Raw genomic sequence first — 20,558 nt, 5'->3', positions numbered from 1 at the left:
GGGAACATTAAAAATATGGGACAGATAAATTTGTTGAAATCCCAAAGGTACAGATGGCTCTCTCATGATCTCTTCATTGCCATAAGTTTACATGTTTTAAAACTTTGCCATTGTTTCACTGGAGTGATGTTATGTTGCTCAGTCGTGTCTGACTCTTTGAGACCCCATGGACTGCAGCACACCAGGCTTCCCTGTCCATCACCAACTCCCGGAGTTTACTCAAACTCATGTCCACTGAGTCAGTGATGCCATCCAACCATCTCATTTTCTGTCATCCCCTTCTCCTCCTGCCTTCAATCTTTCCCAGCATCAGGGTCTTTTCCAATGAGTAAGCTCTTTGCATCAGGTGGCCAAAGTATTGGAGTTTCAGCGTCCAATATTCCAGTTGTATATTCAGGGTTGATTTCCTTTAGGATTGACTGGTTTGATCTCCTTGCTGTCCACAGGACTCTCAGGAGTCTTCTCCATCACCACAATTTGAAAGTATTCGATTCCTCTTCAATCAGTTGTGAAATTTGTGTTTTGTTAAAATATATATTTTCTGTAGAATTTCAAATGTATTTTCACTGGGTACCATACAACACTTTCTCAATTAATTTGGCTCTTCCTCATGTCTGCTGCTGCTGCTAAGGCGCTTCAGTCGTGTCCGACTCTGTGTGACCCCATTGACGGCAGCCCACCAGACTCCTCTGTCTCTGGGATTCTCCAGGCAAGAACACTGGAGTGGGTTGCCATTTCCTCCTCATGTGTAGTTATACTTAAAGTTTTGGGGGATATGTATGTTCCTATATTAAGTTTGGGTTTTTCCTTGGTAATCCCTATGTTTTGGGTTTTATTTTATTATTTTCTAATTTATTTTTTATTAGTAACCATTTTATCTTTGACTGTTTCTACTCTACACGTTCTTTGAATTGTTTTGCTGGGTTTTTTTTTTTTCTTTGTTTTTCTGAGGCTGAATATTTCTCTTTTCACTTGTGTAATTCTAAATTTAAAGTTATACATTATTCCCTGAGTACCCCTTTAGCTATGTACCATGTATTTTTATATGGAAATGACACTTTTATTAATTTCTAGAGATCTTAGATAATGTATGGTTTATTTAGAGGTTTAGATGACTGTTCATTAATTCCCAAGTAGTTAAGACTCTTCTTTTTGTATTGAAGGGGTCATTCAGCTTCCTGGATTTGGCTCGTCATTTAACTTTTTTCTCTGATTGGAGAACGTTCCCTGTAAAAATCTCTGTTTTGAAGAATTTGTTCAGTTGTTTGTTTACCCAGGTTAATGATTGATATTTATAAATGTTTCACAGATGCCATGGGTAATTAAATAGTCTCTGTTTGGAGAGAACATACTTTTATCAATCTATATATTTGAGCTCACTGATTATATTATTAAAATTCTATATAAACTTATGCATTATTTGATTACTTCATCTGCCTGATTCAGACAGAGACCCACATACAAATAATAATAAAAATAATGTATTTAGTGTCCATTTGATGTCTGCAGTTAATTTAAGAGGAACTCTGGAAAGTTAACTAACCAGGGACAGATCCAGAGAAGGCCACAGTCTGGCTCAGCTATGGCTAGGGTTTTTCTGTATGAGTACAACAAACCATTCAATCCTAAAGGAAATTAACTCTAAATATTCATTGGAAGTACTGATGCTGAAACTAAAGCTCCAATACTTTGGCCACCTGATGGAAAGAGTCAACTCATTGGAAAAGATGCTGATGCTGGGAAAGGCTGAAAGCAGGAAGAGAAGGGGACAACAGGGGATGAGATGGTTGGATGGCATTGCCAGCTCAGCGAGTCTGAGCAAACTCCAGGAGGTGATGAAGGACAGGGAACCCCGACCTGCTGCATTCCATTTGGTGGCAAAGAGCTGGACACAACTGAACACCAACAATAGCAAAGCAGGTGTGGGGAAGGGAGCTGAGCTTGTTGGAAGGGAGTGACTACAGTCTCCTCCCCATGAAATCCAATCTGGATGAGGAAACAAAGGCAGGAGGAAGAGAATGGGCAATGAAACATGATGGGTTCAGGACTGGAGGTAGAATAGACAAACTAGAAGATGGAAGTGAGGTTTTACTGAGGAAGATGCCAAGTAACTCTAGTAACTTGGAGAAGATGTAAGTTGCAAACCCCAAGATGCAATCATTATGATAGGATTAGAGTGAGGAGTTTAGAGAACTAATTCCAAGTAGAAGTTGCTCTGGAATGTTGAAGACATGAAGAATGAAAGAGTGAATGTTTATAAAATAATCCTGGAAAGAAATGCTCCAAAAATTAAGTGTTAAGATTAATAACAATTATTATTTCCTTCTTTGTATTGTTCTGCATTTTCTAAATTTCTAAAATATAGTAATGCAGGTAGCACTTTTATAATTAGATAAGGGACTTCCCTGGTGGCTCAGATGGTAAAGAATTCACTTGCAATTCAGGATACCTGGGTTCATTTCTTGGGTTGGGAAGATCCCCTGGAGAAGGGAATGGCTACCCACTCCAGTATTCTTGCCTGGAGAAACCCATGGACTGATGAGCCTGGCGGGCGACAGTCCACAGGGAAGCAAAGAGTCGGACAGTACTAAGCAACTAACACTTTCAAAGGTTATTTTTAAAAGTCACACATGTAAATCCATGACTGATTCATGTCAATCCATGGCTGATTCATGTCAATAAATATTATTTTTTTTTTAAATTCCCTAATAAAAAAATAGTAAAATAAAAGTCCACTTCATTTTCTCAAAAATTTGGATCCTGGGGACTTCTCTGGTGGTCCAGTGATTGAGAACCTGCCTGCCAGTGCAGGAGAGACAGGTCTGATCCCTGGTCTAGGAAGACCCTGCGTGCCTGAACACTCTAGAGCCTGTGCTTCACAATAAGAGAAGCCACCACAGAGAGAAGCCCATGCACCGCAACTAGAGAAAGTCCACAAGCAGCAATGAAGACCCAGCACAACCGAAAATAAACAAGCAAATAGACTGTTTTAAAAGATCTGAAAAATTCAAAGCTTGATTCTATGCCTCCCTCCATAATCATACTATAATGTTACTGTGTGTTTATTGTACAATTTTGCTGCCCTGGAGTAAAATTAAATAATACAGAAAAAAGACACATTCCTTCATCTTTATTCCCAAAAGAGATACTTGTAACTCTGTTGTCTTTGATAAGGCATCTGCTTCTGCGTTTTTCCCCAAGAAGGAAAGACAACAATGTCTGAATGATTTTGGGTTAACAGAGGTGAATTCTCTTAGAAAGGATGCATAGCTATTTTTGCTTCTGTATTGGTTGTATAGTCTTTAGGTGTATTTATAAAGTGTTTATTGTGAATGTAATATAAATATCACATGGTACTATGATTATGAATTGTACTTGTTGACATAGTAACACCAGAAGATATAAAACACTAAATCAGATAAAATGATTTGCTATCATTCCGTCACTTAGTTGTGGCCGACTCTCTGCGACCCCGTGGACCCCAGCATGCGAGGCCTCCCTGTCCTTCCCTGTCTCCTGAGCTCGCTCAAACTCAGGTCCGTTGTGTCAGTGACGCCATCCAACCATCTCATCCTCTGCTCTCCCTTCTCTTTCTGCCCTCGGATTTCCCAGCAGCAGGGTCTTTTCCAGTGAGTCGGCTTTTTGCATTAGGTGGCCAAAGTATTGGAGAAGGGAATGGCAAACCACTTCAGTATTCTTGCCTTAAGAACCCCATGAACAGTATGAAAAGGCAAGAATATCACTGGAGTGGGTTGCCATTTCCTTCTCCAGAGGATCTTCCCAACCCAGAGATGGAACCTGTCTCTCCTGCATTGCCAGTGGATTCTTCACCACTGAGCCACCTGGGAAGGACTCTGAAGCTAGCAGTGAGGAAAAAAAAAAAAAAAAAACATAAAATCTCTTCCCCCAGGGAGCTTATATTTTACTTTAAGTTAATGCAGAACTGTCCTTGCTAAATCAAGGACTAAAATTTAATGAAATAATTAAATGTTTTCTCCAGCTTCTCCTCCCCCCAATAGAATTCTTGAGTTATTTAGGAAGAAAGGGAAAATTTGTAGACCAGGAATTACTGGACTATTAGATTTTGCATGCCACAAAAGATGTTTAGATATAATAAACAATTTGGGGGGACTTTTAGCTTCCACTGCTTTTCAGTTTGTCCAATAAGAGTATGAAAACAAAGAAAATATACCATCATCATGATTTCACTTAAGGAAAGAGATTTTAGTATCTTACTGTGGCAGGAGGAAGATCACCTCAGAATAAAGCACCATTCTCCCCCCTGATAAGAGACATCTACAAGAACAAACTGTGTGTGTGCTTCTCATTTGGCAACTGACTAGGGAAAACTTCACGGGCTCACAGAGCTACATTTGGTAATCATCGTCTCAGACTACAGTCTAATACTGAGTCGGCAAATAAAGCAAACAAAACAAACAAAAGTGGTTTTCCTATTTTGTCTGAAATTATGGGTCAGTTATTGCATGCAAAGTCACAATTTGGTAGAAAAAAAAGCTAATTGGAATTACTGCTTGGAAAGGTAACTTTAAAAAGCACTGGATATTTTTTCATACATTGACATGAATAAGGGGAGTTCAGGACTGGGGGACACATGTATCCCAACATCAATTCATGTTGATGTATGGCAAAAACTATCACAATATTGAAATATCCTCAATTAAAATAAATTCATTAATTTAAAACAAAACAAAACAAACAAAAAGCACTGGATATGGCACATACACACAGTGGAATATTACTCAGGTATAAAAAGGAATACACTTGAGTCAGTTCAAATGAGGTGTGAACCTACAGCCTATTACACAGAGGGAAGGAAGTCAGAAAGAGAAAGACAAACATCCTGAATGAATGCATATACATGGAATCTAGAGAGATAGTACTGACCATCCTACTGGCAAAGGAGACACAGACATCTTGTGACACAATGGGGGAAGGAGAGGGTCGGATGATATGAGAAAATAGCATGGAAACACACATTACCATGTGTAAAAAAAGATAGCCAGTGGGCATTCGAGGTATGACACAGGGAACCAAAGCCAGTGCTCTCTGAGAACCCAGAGGAGAGGGATGGGAAGGGGGCGGCTCAAGAGGGAGGGGACACAGGTATATCTAAGGTCGATTCATGTTGATGAATGGCAAAAAACCATCACAGTAGTGTGATTGCCCTCTGATTAAAAAAAATCACTGGGGACCTCCCTGGAAGTCCAGTTAAGACCTTGCCTTCTGATGAGGGCGTGTGGGTTCCACCCCTGGTCGAGGAGCTAAGATCCCACAGGGCTCACGGCTAAAAAAACAAAACATAAAACAGAAGCAGTATTATAAAAAAAATTCAATAAACACTCTCAAAATGGTCCACGTGATCAAAAAGTGCAACAAAATTTATTTTCTTAAAAAAGCACTGGAGGAATCAACCTGCCTGACTTCAGGCTCTACTACAAAGCTACAGTCATCAAGACAGTATGGTACTGGCACAAAGACAGAAATATAGATCAATGGAACAGAATAGAAAGCCCAGAGATAAATCCACGAACCTATGGACACCTTATCTTCAACAAAGGAGGCAAGAATATACAATGAAAACAAGACAACCTCTTTAGCAAGTGGTGCTGGGAAAACTGGTCAACCACTTGTAAAAGAATGAAACTAGAACACTTTCTAACACCATACACAAAAATAAACTCAAAATGGATTATAGATCTAAATGTAAGACCAGAAACTATAAAACTCCTAGAGGAGAACATAGGCAAAACACTCTCCGACATAAATCACAGCAAGATCCTCTATGACCCACCTCCCAGAATATTGGAAATAAAAGCAAAAATAAACAAATGGGACCTAATTAAACTTAAAAGTTTTTGCACAACAAAGGAAACTATAAGCAAGGTGAAAAGACAGCCTTCAGAATCGGAGAAAATAATAGCAAATGAAGAAATAGACAAATGATTAATCTCAAAAATACATAAGCAACTCCTGCAACTCAATTCCAGAAAAATAAATGACCTAATCAAAAAATGGGCCAAAGAACTAAACAGACATTTCTCCAAAGAAGACATACAGATGGCTAAAAACACATGAAAGGATGCTCAACATCACTCATTATCAGAGAAATGCAAATCAAAACCACAATGAGGTACCATTACACTCCAGTCAGAATGGCTGCTATCCAAAAGTCTACAAGCAATAAATGCTGGAGAGGGTGTGGAGAAAAGGGAACCCTCTTACACTGCTGGTGGGAATGCAAACTAGTACAGCCACTATGGAAAACAGTGTGGAGATTTCTTAAAAAACTGGAAATAGAACTGCCATATGACCCAGCAATCCCACTCCTGGGCATACACACCGAGGAAACCAGAACTGAAAGAGACACGTGTACCCCAATGTTCATCGCAGCATTGTTTATAATAGCCAGGACATGGAAGCAACCTAGATGCCCATCAGCAGACGAATGGATAAGAAAGCTATGGTACATATACACAATGGAATATTACTCAGCCATTAAAAAGAATTCATTTGAATCAGTTCTAATGAGATGGATGAAACTGGAGCCCATTATACAGAGTGAAGTAAGCCAGAAAAATAAACACCAATACAGTATACTAACGCATATATATGGAATTTAGAAAGATGGTAATGAAAACCCTATATGCAAGACAGAAAAAGAGACACAGGTGTATAGAACAGATTTTTGAACTCTGTGGGAGAAGGCAAGTGGGATGATCTGAGAGAACAGCATTGAAACATGTATATTATCAAGTGTGAAACAGATTGCCAGTCCAGGTTGGATGCATGAGACAAGTGCTCAGGGCTGGTGCACTGGGAAGACCCAGAGGGATGGGATGGCGAGGGAGGTGGGAGGGGGGATTGGGATGGGAACACATGTAAATCCATGGCTGATTCATGTCAATGTATGGCAAAAACCACTACAATATTGTAAAGTAATTAGCTTCCAACTAATAAAAATAAAGGATAAAAAAAAAAGCACTGAACCGATTCAAACAAAATGATGAATGAAAGCATTCTAAGAAAGCGGTCTTTGTCTAAAATCACTCCAACTTTAAATAGTGATGATATACTGTAAACAGTCAGTTTAATACTCAGTGCACAGAGCAGTTTATAAAATAATTAGTTTCAGATCATACACTGGCTGACAGGCAATGAAAGCAGTTCTGCTGTTTTAGGAATTTAATTTCCACAAGGTCTATAATCTCTAGAAGGGCCTTTGGCTTGTGTTAGCAGCAAGATAACTTCTGAATCTTTAACTTTGCCCTTCAATTATCTGAATAAGTAGATTATAAAAGTTATAAATACATGTTGGCTTTTCATTTGTTAGCTTGCTTCAAAACAACCAATGTTCTCCTCTCTATCCATATTTAATCATCACTTTCATACTGGAAGACCTTTTTGAAGTTTCAGGCCAAGATGTTAACACAGTCTGCTCTGCACCTTATCTTTCTTTCTTACCCCTGTCCTAATCATGTTACTGCAAATCTGTCTCCTGGCGCTGGCACTGGTGTCTACAGGCTGACCAGGCACAATTTGAAGCTTTTGTGATGTGAACTGGAGTTCAATTTCACCAACGAAACACTGCTGGAATCAGAACTTAATGCTGAACAGCCAGAATATAAGAACTTAGAGTAATGCGAGTAGAATGGAAGCCAGATGTTATTAACTTTCTCTGCTAACTGGGAGAAAATGTTACAGAAGACACTCTCAGCCTAGATCATCTTTCTAGCTTTAAAAGTGAGTCATGGGTGGGCAGATTTCAAATGCAATCAAAGAAAACCAGTGAAAAGAGCCAATTGTGCATGAAATCTTGAGCTTGGAATCTTTTGCTTCAACTTGATAGTTAAATTTCAAGTGAAATTTTGACAGAATGGTGTAGGCAAACAGACACTGTGGTCTTCCAGGAGCAAACTGGCATGGTTGGGAGTGGGTGAAATGAATGAATGGGGTTAAAAAATATGTCATGGGACTGTAGTGATAAAATATAACTTGACTTGGTAAATAATACTATATTACAAAAAAACACTGTATTACATATTTGAAAGTTGCTAAGAGAATGGCTCCTAAAAGTTCTCATGGCAAGACAAAAACTTTGTAGCTATGAATGGTGATGAAAGTTAACTAAACTCTTTGATCATTTTGCAACATATGTAAATATTGTATCATTCTGTTGTGCATGTGAAACCAATATAATAATATTATATGTCAGGTGACTTCATTTGTATTTCCCTGGTGGCTCAGTGGTAAAGACTCTGCCTGTAATTAGGAGATGTGGGTTTGATCCTTGGATCAGGAAGGTCCCCTGGAGAAGGAAATGGCAACCCACTCCAGTATTCTTGCCTGAAATCCCATGGACAGAGAAGTTTGGCAGGCTACAACCCATGGGGTCGCAAAAGAGCCAGACGTGACTTAGCAAGTGAAAAACAATTCCATAAAAAAAATTTTTTTTTTTAATTAGTATGCTGCTATAGAGAGCAGCTGCAGTTCAGTTCAGTTCAGTTCAGTCACTCAGTCATGTCCAACTCTTTGTGACTCCATGAATCGAAGCATGCCAGGCCTCCCTGTCCATCACCAACTCCCAGAGTTTACTCAAACTCATGTCCATCGAGTCGGTGATGCCATCCAGCCATCTCATCCTCTGTCGTCCCCTTCTCCTCCTGCCTCCAATCCCTCCCAGCATCAGGGTCTTTTCCAGTGAGTCAACTCTTTGCATGAGGTGGCCAAAGTATTGGAGTTTCAGCCTCAGAGAGAGCAGCTTAGAACTGGCAAAATTACAAATGCACACCTGTGGATCTAGTAATTTCAATACCAATTCATCCTACTAGTGACCATTTTTCAAAGCTTTTCATTACAGTATTGATTATCATAGCAAGACTGGAAAAAACATTAATATCAATTCTTATGAAACTACTTAAATATTAATAAATTATGGTACATTTAAACAATGGATCACTATGCAGGTTGGTAGAAGGGACAAGACTTTATGAACAGATATGAACTGATTTCCAATGTATGTTAGACTAAAAAAGTAATTTACACATTGTATTAAAAAAGGGTAATCCAAAAAATAAAATTAAATTAAATTAAAAAAGGTAATCCATAAAATATGCATCTTCATTTTTATGTTCAAAGAATATCTCTTCTTGTTCCATCACTAAGACGTGTCTGACTCTTTGTGATTCCATGAACTAAAGTGTGCCAAGCTTCCCTGTCCTTCACTATCTCCGATAGTTTGCTCAAACTCATGACCATTGAGTCAGTAATACCATCCAACCATCTCATCCTCTGCCACCCTCTTCTCCCACCCTCAATCTTTCCCAACATCAGGGTCTTTTCCAATGAGTTGGCTCTTCAAATCAGACTAAGTATTGGACAAAGTAATGGAACTTCAGCTTCAGCATCAGTCCTTCCAACGAATATTCAGGGTTGATTTCCTTTAGGAGTGACTGATTTGGTCACCTTGCAGACCAAGGGGCTCTCAAGAGTCTTCTCCAGTGCCACAATTCAAAAGCATCAATTCTTCAACACTCAAACTTCTTTATGGTCCAACTCACATCTGTACATGACTGTTGGAAAAACCATAGGTTTGACTGTCCAGATCTTTGTCAACAAAGTGATGTCTCTGTTTTTAATATGCTGTCTAGGTTTGTCATAGCTTTTTTTCCAAAGAGCAAGTGTCTTAACTTCATGGCTGCCGTCAACATCTGCAGTGATTATAGAACCCAAGAAAATAAAATCTGTCACTGTTTCCACTTTGTTCCCATCTATTTGCCATGAAGTGATGGGACTAGATGCCATGGTCTTCGTTTTTTGAATAATGAGTTTTAAGCCAGCTTTTTCACTCTCCTCTTTCACCTTCATCAAGAGGCTCTTTAGATTCTCTTTGCTTTCTGTCATAAGGGTGGTGTCATCTGCGTATCTGAGGTTATTGATATATCTCCTGGCAATCTTGAGTCCAACTTGTGAGTCATCCAGCCCAGCATTTCTCATGATGTACTCTGCATATAAGTTAAATAAGCAGGATGACAATATACAGCCTTGATGTACTCCTGTCCCAACTTTGAACCAGTTCATTGTTCTATGTCTGGTTCCAACTGTTGCTTCTTGTTCTACATGTAGGTTTCTCAGGGGACAGATGAAGTCATCTGTTGTTCCCATCTCTTTAAGAATTTTCCAGTTTGTTGTGATACACATAGTCAAAGGTTTTAGTGTAGTCAATGAAATGGAAGTAGATGGGATTTTTTTTTAACTCTTACTTTTTCTATGATCCAACAGATGTTGGCAATTTGATCTCTGCCTTGTCTAAATTCAGCTTTTACATCTGGAAGTTCTTGGTTCACATACTACTGAAGCCTAACTCGAAGGATTTTGAGCATTACTTTGCTAGCATGTGCAATGAGTGCAATTATACAGTAATCTGAACATTCTTTGTCATTGTCTTTCTTTGGGATTGGACTAAAAGCTGACTTTTTCAGTTCCGTGGCCACTGCTGAGTTTTCCAAATTTCCTGGCGTATTGAGTGCAGCACTTTCACAGCATCATCTTTTAGGATTTGAAATAACTCAGCTGGAATTCCATCACCTCCACTACCTTTGTTTGTAGTGATGCTTCCTAAGGCCCACTTGACTTCACAAGATGTCTGGCTCTAGGTATGTGACCACACCATTGTGGTTATCTGGGTCATTAAGACATTTTTGTACAGTTCTGTGTATTCTCTCCACCTCTTCTTAATCTCTTGTGTTTCTGTTAGGTCCTTGACATTTCTGTCCTTTATTGTGCCCATTTTTGCAGGAAGTGTTCCCTTGGAATCTCCAGTTTTCTTGAAGAGATCTCTAGTCTTTCCCATTCTTATTTTCCTCTATCTCTTTGCATTGTTCACTTAAGAAGACTATCTTATCTCTCCTTGGTATTCTCTGGAACTCTGCATTTAATTGGGTATACTTTTCCTTTCTCCTTTGCCTTTCACTTATCTTCTCCTGATATATGTAAGGCTTCTTTAGACAACCACTTGCCTTATGGCATTTTCTTTGGGGATGGTTTTGGTCACCACCTCCTGTATAATGTTAGGCACCTCCATCCATAGTTCTTTAGGCACTCAATCAGATTTAATCCTCTCAATCTATTCATCATCTCTACTGTATAATCATAAGGGATTTGATTTAGGTCGTGACTTTCCCTACTTTCTTCAGTTTAAGTCTGAATTTGCAATAAGGAGCTCATGATCTAAGCCATAGTCAGCTGCCAGTCTTGTTTTTGCTGACTGTATAGAGCTTCTCTATCTTTGGCTACAAAGAATATAATTAATCTGATTTTGGTATTGACCATCGGGTGATGTCCATGTGTAGAGTTGTCGCTTGTGTTGTTGGAAAAGGGTGTTTGCTATGATCAGTGTGTTCTCTTGGCAAAACTCTGTTAGCCTTTGCCCTGCTCCATTTTGTATTCCAAGGTCAAACTTGCCTGTTACTCCAGGTATCTCTTGACTTCCTACTTTTGCATTCCAGCCCCCTATGATGAAAAGGACATCTCTTTTTGTTGTTAGCTCTAGAAGGTCTTGTAGGTCTTCATAGAAAGAATCAACTTCAGCTTCTTCAGCCTTAGTGGTTGGGGTACAGACTAGGATTACTGTGATACTGAATGGTTTGCCTTGGAAACGAACTGAGATCATTCTGTTGTTTCTGAAATTGCATCCAAGTACTACATTTCGGACTCTTCTATTGACTATGAGGGCCACTCCATTTCTTCTAAGGGATTTTTGCCCATAGTAGTAAATATAATGGTGTGGATCAAATTCCTGTGATCCCACTAGAGACGGAGATGGATCCGCCTGTCAGTGCTGAAGATCTCCTGCAGAGGCATGGGTTGGCAGTAGTCTGCCTCGGGAACAGGGTCACTGGCAGCAGCAATCCTGGGAGGCATGGTTGGCATAAGTCCTCTTTGAAGGTTGCCAGTAGTTCTACCATAGAGCCCATAGACTCCAGTATTGAGTTGCCTCAGGGTATAACTAACATAGCATAGACCCAAATATCAGCAGACAATTGGATTAAAGCTTTACTGACCATGGCCCTGCCCACCAGAGCAATACCCAGATTTTCCCACAACCAGTCCTTCCCACCAGGAAGCAAGAACTATAATCCCACAGCCTCCAGAAGACCAGGATCACACAAAGCTAACCAAAATCATCACAGAGATAACAGTCTTGTGTTTCTCAAGGATGCTATCAGCCATGCCATGCTGATAGCCACCTGAGGGCCACCCAAGACTGAACGTTCATGGTGGAAAGTTCTGAGAAAACATAGTCCACTGGAGAACGGGATGGCAAACCATTTCATTATTCCTGCCTCAAAAACCCCGTGAACAGTATGAACAAAAAAATATGACACTGAAGGATGAACTCCCCAGGTCAGCAGGTGTCCAATAGGCTACTGTGGAAGAGAGGAGAAATAACTACAGAAAGAATGAAGAGGCTGGGCCAAAGTGGAAATGTCGCTAAGTTGTGGATGTGTCTGGTGGTGAAAGTGAAGTCTGATACTGTAAAGAACAATATTGCATAGGAACCTATAATGTTAGGTCCATGAATCAAGGTAAATTGGATTTCATCAAGGAGAAGCAGTTAAGAGTAAACATCAACATTTTAGGAATCAGTGAACTAAAATGGGCAGGAATGGGTGAATTTAATTGAGAAGTTCTCTGAAGGATCACAAAACTTTCAACATTGCCAGGGAACTGGAAGCTGCCTAGAAATGGGTGGGAATACCTCTTGTAACCTTTTGAATTTTGAGACAAGAAAATTCACATATAGGCACATAGGTGAAGGAGAAGGCCCTACATTCGGTGACACAATGAGAAAGTATGCGAGCTCAACCTTAGAGTCAAATGTGCCCTTGCCAGTTTGAAGGGTAAACTCTGTGACATACGTCTGAACTGTGTCTCAGTGGTCCCCACCCACTAAGTCGATTTTTTTCTTCCACTTGTTTCTGAAATCAGCCAAGTTGAGGAACTTCTAGCAAACCTGGCCTTCTTTTGAAAAGACCAAGGATACTTTTGCTTTCATTGTAACAGAGAGAAAGGTGCTTAAAAAAAAAGGGGGGGGGGGAATAACATTTTATCCTATGTGACATTCAGTCTTTTTGAAAGTGCTCTTAAATCATGAAGGTGTAGAAATACGAAGTACTAATAAGGTTAGTCGTATTAATATATCACGCCTTAGTATTCCGGCCTAGAGAATAGTCCAAGGGGTCGCAAAGAGTCGGACACGACTGAGCGACCTTCACTTCACTCAATTCAGTCTCAAGAAAAAATATCCCACCCTTGGGATTCCACTTCTAGCTCCTCCCGACCTCCTCCCGCTCCACCTTGGGTCTCCTCCTTCCCTCCCCGCTGCTTCTCCGCCTTTCTCCCGTCTCCTCCTTCACTATCTGCCCTTCCCGGCGCTTGGCGGGAGATTTCCTCGCGTGACTACGTCAGTGAGGGAGACGCACTGCAGCACCCGGGGCTGACTCTTTCCTTTCGTCTCTATGATCCTCTTTGTGACCGGCCGGACCGCGCCGGACTCCCAGAGTTCCGTGCCAATAGTCCTCCAGGCCGACAGGGGGACGCCGCGGGTGGGGGGAAAAAAAAGAAACACAAAACAAAACTGACGTTCTCGCGAGAGGCGCGGAGTTCTCTCCAAGCATTGAGCGCGTGAGCGCCTGCGCGCTCCCCGCGGTGCGCCGTAGCTGGGAAAGGGAAGCGAGGAGCCGGGCTGAACTCCCGGGGAGATCGCGCGTGCGCTGTCGCGAGCTCGGCGTTGCCGGGGCGGCGGAGTTGGGAGCCGGCGGGTGTGTGTTTGAGAGCGCCGTGCGGGACGCGGGGCAATGTTCCGAAAGGCCCGGCGGGTGAACGTGCGCAAGCGGAATGACTCGGAGGAGGAGGAGCGAGAGCGCGATGAGGAGCAGGAGCCCCCGCCGTTGCTGCCGCCGCCGCCTGGCACCGGCGAGGAGCCTGGCCCTGGCCCGGGCCCCGGCGGCGGCGGAGGCGACAGGGCCCCAGCGGGCGAGCCCCTGCTGGGCCTGGGGCCGCCGCCGCCGCCGCCATCGGCCGCGCTGACCTCGGGGACGGAGGCCGGAGGCTGTCTCCTCGGCGGCGCGGAGCCCGGCAACGGGCTGAAGCCGCGCAAGAGGCCGCGCGAGAACAAAGAGGTCCCCCGGGCCAGCCTGCTCAGCTTCCAGGACGAGGACGAAGGTAAACCGCCGCGCCTCGGGGCGCCCCCCGGACCCCGGGATCTCTTCTCTAGCTAGGCCTCCACCGCGGGTCCCTGCGTTCCCTAGACGCGCCCAGCCTCAGCACCCCCGTCCCCCTCCCCGGGAACCGAGTCGTTTCTTCCCGCCCCGACCCGCTGCACGTTTTCCCCCGCCTCCGGCCTTCTGCGCAGGCAGGGTGGAGGGGGACGTGTTCCCGCGCCGCCGCCGGCCTTTTCTTAACTACCGCCTCCTCCTCGCCGGCCTCCCGAGCATCTCCTGTTCCGAGGGGCTGGGGATCCCAGATCAGTCGTTCTGAGTTTTTTTCACCTGGAAATTCAGTGTTTCCTGCCCTGCCTCATTCCTGGCCGCGGTGTTTTAGGGAGAACCAGACTGCTCTAGTTTCTAGACGGGTCCCTGGACTGCTTTGGGCACGTTCTCCGGGCCTTCCGTAGGTCACCGTGCCCACGCCCCTTGGCATCCTCCTCCTGGTCAGACATCCTTGAGTAGGAAGGGGCCAGACATCCTTGACCAGGAAGGCTGAGTGTATCAAAAGGAGTGCTAGGTCTGGAAAGAGAAGCCCGGAGTTGAAGCTCTGGTTCTGAGTCACTTTGGGCCAGCCCTTCGCTGTCGCCCATCCTGTTTCCAATCCTCAGTTTCCCTGTAAAAGCAAATAGGGGTACAAATGTGCGACCTTAACTCGCATTAACATTTGGACCATGAAAAGAGACGGTGTAATGGTAATTCAAGGCGGTTTATCCAATCTGGTGTGAGGGGCCAGACTGCAGTGGATTTAGATTTCTGATCGTAGATGAGCCTTCTATCATTTTACTTTCCCAATTGTTGAGTGTATGTTTGTATAATCCAGTTAAGTCTATGTTATGAAAAAAGAATTTAAGACTTGGAAATCCGACTTGCATCTTGATGCTGAAGCTTTCTTGTTTACAGTAATAGGCAGTTTTTCTCTCATATTTGCCAGGAGTACAGTCACATTTTTGTTTTCGCTGATGTAGGGACAGCTTGGTAAAGTGTTTGCATTCGGCTTTTAAAGTTTTCAAATCAAAGATGATGGATACGCCATCGAAATTTATTTTTGAAAAGTTGATTAGGTCCTAGCTTGGTCTTGAAGTAACTGTCCACGTGTGATGGGTATAGAGTTACTCAGTCTTGACAGCTCTGTAAACTAGCACCTTTTGATTTTGGATATTTTATTTAAGATACCTTAAGAAGTTGATAATTAGGTGCTTTTTCGAAGATCTCTTTTCCTCTCCTGAAATAAATGATTTAAGAAAGACTGTAGAACACAGAACTTTGTGCAGTCACATGTGTTATGCCTTTAAAAAGTCTCAGATTGGCATTTTATTCCAGATTATGAAGTTGATTCAGTTTTTGGAAGCCTATTAAGGATTTTAAGTCATTTCAAATTATGTAATGATTTGGAATGTTTGAGTATATTTAGAAGAATTCAAAAGTTAGAATGGAAAATAACAGAAAATAGTTACTACGGATTTTATTTTTTAAAGAAAATGAAGAAGTTTTCAAAGTGAAGAAATCAAGTTACAGCAAAAAGATAGTAAAATTGCTTAAGAAAGAGTATAAAGAAGATCTTGAAAAGTCGAAGATTAAGACAGAACTCAACTCATCAGCTGACAGTAAGTACTAATTTGATTCTTTTGAAGTGACAAGATGAAACTCTCACAGAGATTGCATAGATTTGGTGCGTATATAGTGAACTTGTTCGCTTGATTCTGTCATTGTCAAGGGTTCAAGTTGAGTAATGATGTAGTTTTATTTAATTTCCAACATGACTGCACTGTGAATGCATTATTTAAAAAGACAGAACCATCGCCACTGGAATGTGTCTGCGGCACTGCCTGAATTCTCCCAGGTCTCTGACTGACTAGTGCTCCGAGTGCTGTGAACAGAGAGAGAGGTTTCCCACTTAAGCCTGAGACACAGTTCGTTTCTGTTGGAAGGAATCCTGCGAAGATTCCTGCGCTTGTATTCTCTACTTGTATTTTGTAGAGACAAGTTTTGGGTTCCTTTGGTTTTATTTACACAGTCATTTTAATTCTTAGAGAACTTCTAGGAACCTCCTAAGTCTAACGTTGATAATGTTCCCATTTAGCAGCCTGATCAGATACATGAATGCACACTCCTGGGTGTGTGGCACCTGCCTACATTATACAAACGTCTCTTATGTCCTGTCACAACCTAAGTTAAACTTTTAAGCATTTATTCTTCCTTAGGAAAGTGGTTTCATGATAATATGCTGTGGTCTGAGTTATTCTCATGCAAAATGCTTTAGGGAGATCTTTTTATTTTGTGGAATTAAAGATAGAATTATTATTGCCCAGTTCTCCACTATAGGCTTGATGTGGGAACGTATGTCATTGTATCTCATTTGCAATCTAATTTTGGAAACAACATCACTTCAGTGTATAACTGGATCCTGTATTTGGCAAAATGTGTAGTGAGTAACTTAAAGCTTAACTACACTTTTCTTTTTAGAGATGGGTGAAGGAATGCTTCATAGATAAAGTGGAATTTGAAGCTGGATTTTTTATCTTTTAAATTGCAAAGAACATAGGGGAGGTGTGGGGCTACTATCAAAGACTTGCTGTTTTGGAAAAGAGCAAGTACATGTGACAGGCTGAATAGATGATTTGTGGCGGATACAGAGGTTTAAGGTGAAAGGTACGTTGTTGACAGATTGTGAAGGATGTTTAGTATCTAGTATGGGGTTTAGAGTTGCCATTTCAGGGGCCTGCCAGGATGGTGACATGATAAATGCCTTTTGAAATCTTAACCTGGTGTTAGCATGCAGCATGGATTGGCACAGGGAAATATTAGAGGCCTAAAGCAGTTTAAATGCAAGGGCCAGCTTTGATCCTGTAATAGTGGGTTTAAAAAGGTCTCAGTTGAGCAAGACTTGAGGCTTTTCCTGACTCAGTGGGAAATTCTAGGTGAATTTAAAATGTTTGCTGTTGGTGTGCAGAAAGAAATAGAAAAAGATTATTTGAGAAGTATTCCAAGGGAAGAATTGGTAGACCTAATGTATGCTTCAGCTATTGGATCTAAAAGAAATAGATTTGAGCTTTTGTTCCAGGTGACTGAGAGGATGATTATGTATGATATACAGGAATAGGGAATGCAGGTGGGAGGAGGAGTATTTTTGGGGAACTGATTATTTTGGAGTCTAGGAAGCTGCTTCATTTTTTCCAAATCTCTTTAAGAACCAACTGTGTATGATGAAATTGAAGAAGAAAGCTCAGGAAAAGTGAGAACTGAGAAAAGACCATTTACTGTTGTCTTTAAAAATTGAAGCAGGTGCAAAGTGTATGTGGCGACCTTCTGTTTTCATATTAACTGATTTCCTACTCAGCAGATAACTTACTGTCCACCCCAGAGGTAGAGCCTCAGTGTTATAGGTCGTTGTTCCTGTTTCATTCATCAATTCACAATCTCAAACTTTTCCTACCCCAATGCTCCTTAGATAGGCAGAGGTGCATTAAATGGAAAACAAGAGTAGTATTCACTTGGAAAACCTACCTTTGGGATATTCCAAATTGATGAGTTCACCTTTGAACTTTGAGTGTTCAAAGTTTGAGTGTAAATAGCCAGTGAATAGTTGGAGATGTAGATTTTGTTTTGGTGCTCATTGAGATGATAATTGAAGCCAGGGGTAAATGGAATCGAGGCTGTAGCATAAAGGAAATGTTCCTGAGAACCAAAGACTTCTACCTGTAATAAGCATACACACAGTGAGGCTGCTTTACTCAAGAGATACAAAGAGTCATAAAGTCCAAAGGAGAACAGATAGGAAAGTTTCAAGATGATGAGTGTTGATGAGTGTCAGTTGTATGAAATAGTATCACGAAGGTCAGGAAAAGGAAGGGCTGTTGGTGTGGTGGCTGGGTTTTGGGGGGGGTGGGGGGGCATCTGGCAAAAGAGACTAATTTGCTTGCCAAGCTCTGCCTGTTTAGAGGAAGGAACATCTTTTGCGAAATTGCTCAATGATACTGTATCAGTTAGCTGTGGCTGCAGCCTCTGGTTTAGTTGGTGAGCTTGGAATGGGAGATATCAAAGGCTGTTTGCCAAGATCAAGTCTGGCAAACTGGTGAGGAAGTGGGAGCTAGCAGGTCCACACGGAACATTTGGAACATTTGGCAGAGAGAGTAGAGGACAATAACTAGAGAAATAGTTGGGATCACATCGAAGTTCTTCTGCTAAAGAGAAGCCTATGTCTCTTTGTAGACAGAATAGAGGAGATGGAGAACGTGCCCACAGTCAGAATAGAATATTTGTGGCATCAGGTTTCCTAAAGTAGCGAAGACATTGAGGCATAAGAGGAGCCTCAGAAAAGGTTATTCAGCATCTCTTTTTATAAAGCTGTCTGGAAGGATAATACAGGACTAACAAAAACTCACCTGTCACCATGTTTTGGACTTTGCTCTGTCACAAGCAAATAACGTTTGAACTTATTAAGACACTGAATCCTTTAAAGTCTGCAGAAATCATCTGGGCATATTGGACCTAGTAAACCTTTTCACAGTTCTGTTTTGTGTTAAAAGCCATTGATTTAGTGTTAATTGAGAGCAAAAGCAAATGGGTAGTTCTTGACTCCCAGTATCTTATGCATCTGATAAAGTGAGTTTTAAAATCTCAGCCTCAGAATGCACTTCAGAGAGAGTCTGTGGCAATGAGGTAGAGTGGTGAATTTAAAAAATTTAAGAGATCTGAAGCAGAATGACCTAAATCTTCTAAGTAAAGTTGTGGGGCTGGGGAGGGTCTTATCCCCGGGATCCTTGTTTAAGGGAGTAGAAGATGTTGGAGATGGTTTGAGAACTTTTGAAGCAGTTTTGGGGAGGGGCACATGCTAGGGAAACAACAGAAGTGTATCTTTCATATTTAGAATGAACTTTTGTTTCACTCTTTCATTATATTCTTGGTGCCTCATGTGTGCATTGCCAGGTTCAGTGATTCAGGGTGAAAAATGCCTATTTTTCTGCATTTTGCCTGGGATGGAATGTGTAATAGGACTATTTAGTTGTGAGTAAGTAAACCATTTGGTGTAAAGCACTGTGACAGTGGTACTACCTGGAACCCTGTGGCAGGAAAGTAGTCTTGGCCTCCGGAATCACCTGCGGGAGAGAGCTCTCTTCTCTGCCCACGTGGTGGAGTGTAGCGACCTCACCGCTCCCTTCCTGGTCTGCATGTGGTGGTTTTAGTGCTAACTAGTCTCTGACTTGTCTCCGTGTCCCAGTTCCAGGTTGCCAGAAAAGTCAGGTTTAGTCACAAATCCACTGCTCCAAGCATTCAGTCGTGGCAATACCATCAGGGGTTTACACAGTGTAACTGTGACTTCTGGGTCTCCACCCTTCAGATGATGGTTATAACCTAAGACGACATCCCATAAAGTGTTCATTACAGAGAAGTTTCTATCTTGTTCTTGATAGAAAGCTGCCTCAGATGGGCTTCCCTGGTGATTCATACGGTAAAGAATCTGCCTACAATGCAGGAGACCCAGGTTTGATCCCTATCCCTGGATCTGGAAGATCCCCTGGAGAAGGAAATGGTAGCCCACTCCAGTATTCTTGCCTGGAGAATCTCATGGACAGAGGAGCCTCATGGGCTGTAGTCCGTGGGGGTCTCACAGAGTTGGACATGGCTGAGAGACTGACACAAATGGATTTAGAGTTTATTGAAATACTGACACATAAAGTGAAATAATGCTTCCAAGAGGTTAGAACAGTCACCTATGAGAGTTTTAGAGGAAGAAATTAGTTTGGGAAAGTGGTCAAATTTCAATAAAATTAACTAAAGGTAGGGATTGGGCAGGACCTCATGCATCCCTCTATCCCCTGTATTGTTTCTACCTCCTGGTTGTCTGTTGTGATCATTTCACATGTCAGTAGTTTGAGTATTTTTATAAGCAATTAGAATAGTTGATGTTTTAATGAATTGAACCCGTAATTGCATTAAAAGTGCTTCCTTAATTTGCGGATTTTGTTTTAGATATGTTGTATTATTATTTTTTTTTTTTTCCAAAAATGTAGACGAGCCACCTTTGGACAAAGCAGGTCATGTTAAGGACACCATTCTAGAAGATGGAGTTATCATCAGTGAACATGGGGAAGATGAAATGGATATGGAAAGTGAGAAGGAGGAAGAAAAGCCAAAGGCTGGCGGAGCCTTTTCAAATGCTTTATCTTCTTTAAACGTTCTCCGTCCAGGTGTGTACTTGCAGATGTTCCTCAGAACTGAAGTAATCCCTCAGGAATGAACCATCTCTAATGATGGTCGTTAAGGAAGGAG

General features: G+C 41.7%; 1 protein-coding gene across 1 annotated transcript in view; it reads left to right on the top strand.

The window, feature by feature from the left end:
- The first annotated feature begins 13,731 nt into the window (after positions 1-13,731).
- PAXBP1 (PAX3 and PAX7 binding protein 1) overlaps positions 13,732-20,558 on the top strand; it is a 32,139-nt gene continuing 25,312 nt past the window's right edge. The window contains exons 1-3 of the mRNA XM_065913820.1: positions 13,732-14,244; positions 15,764-15,892; positions 20,300-20,476. Coding sequence (XP_065769892.1) covers positions 13,878-14,244; positions 15,764-15,892; positions 20,300-20,476 — 673 coding nt within the window. The 5' untranslated portion in view covers positions 13,732-13,877. The remainder of the gene's footprint in view (positions 14,245-15,763; positions 15,893-20,299; positions 20,477-20,558) is intronic.

Source organism: Muntiacus reevesi, chromosome 21 (genome assembly GCF_963930625.1).
Source record: "Muntiacus reevesi chromosome 21, mMunRee1.1, whole genome shotgun sequence".
Classification (NCBI taxonomy): domain Eukaryota; kingdom Metazoa; phylum Chordata; class Mammalia; order Artiodactyla; family Cervidae; genus Muntiacus; species Muntiacus reevesi.
This window is presented reverse-complemented; position numbering and strand designations above follow the sequence as displayed.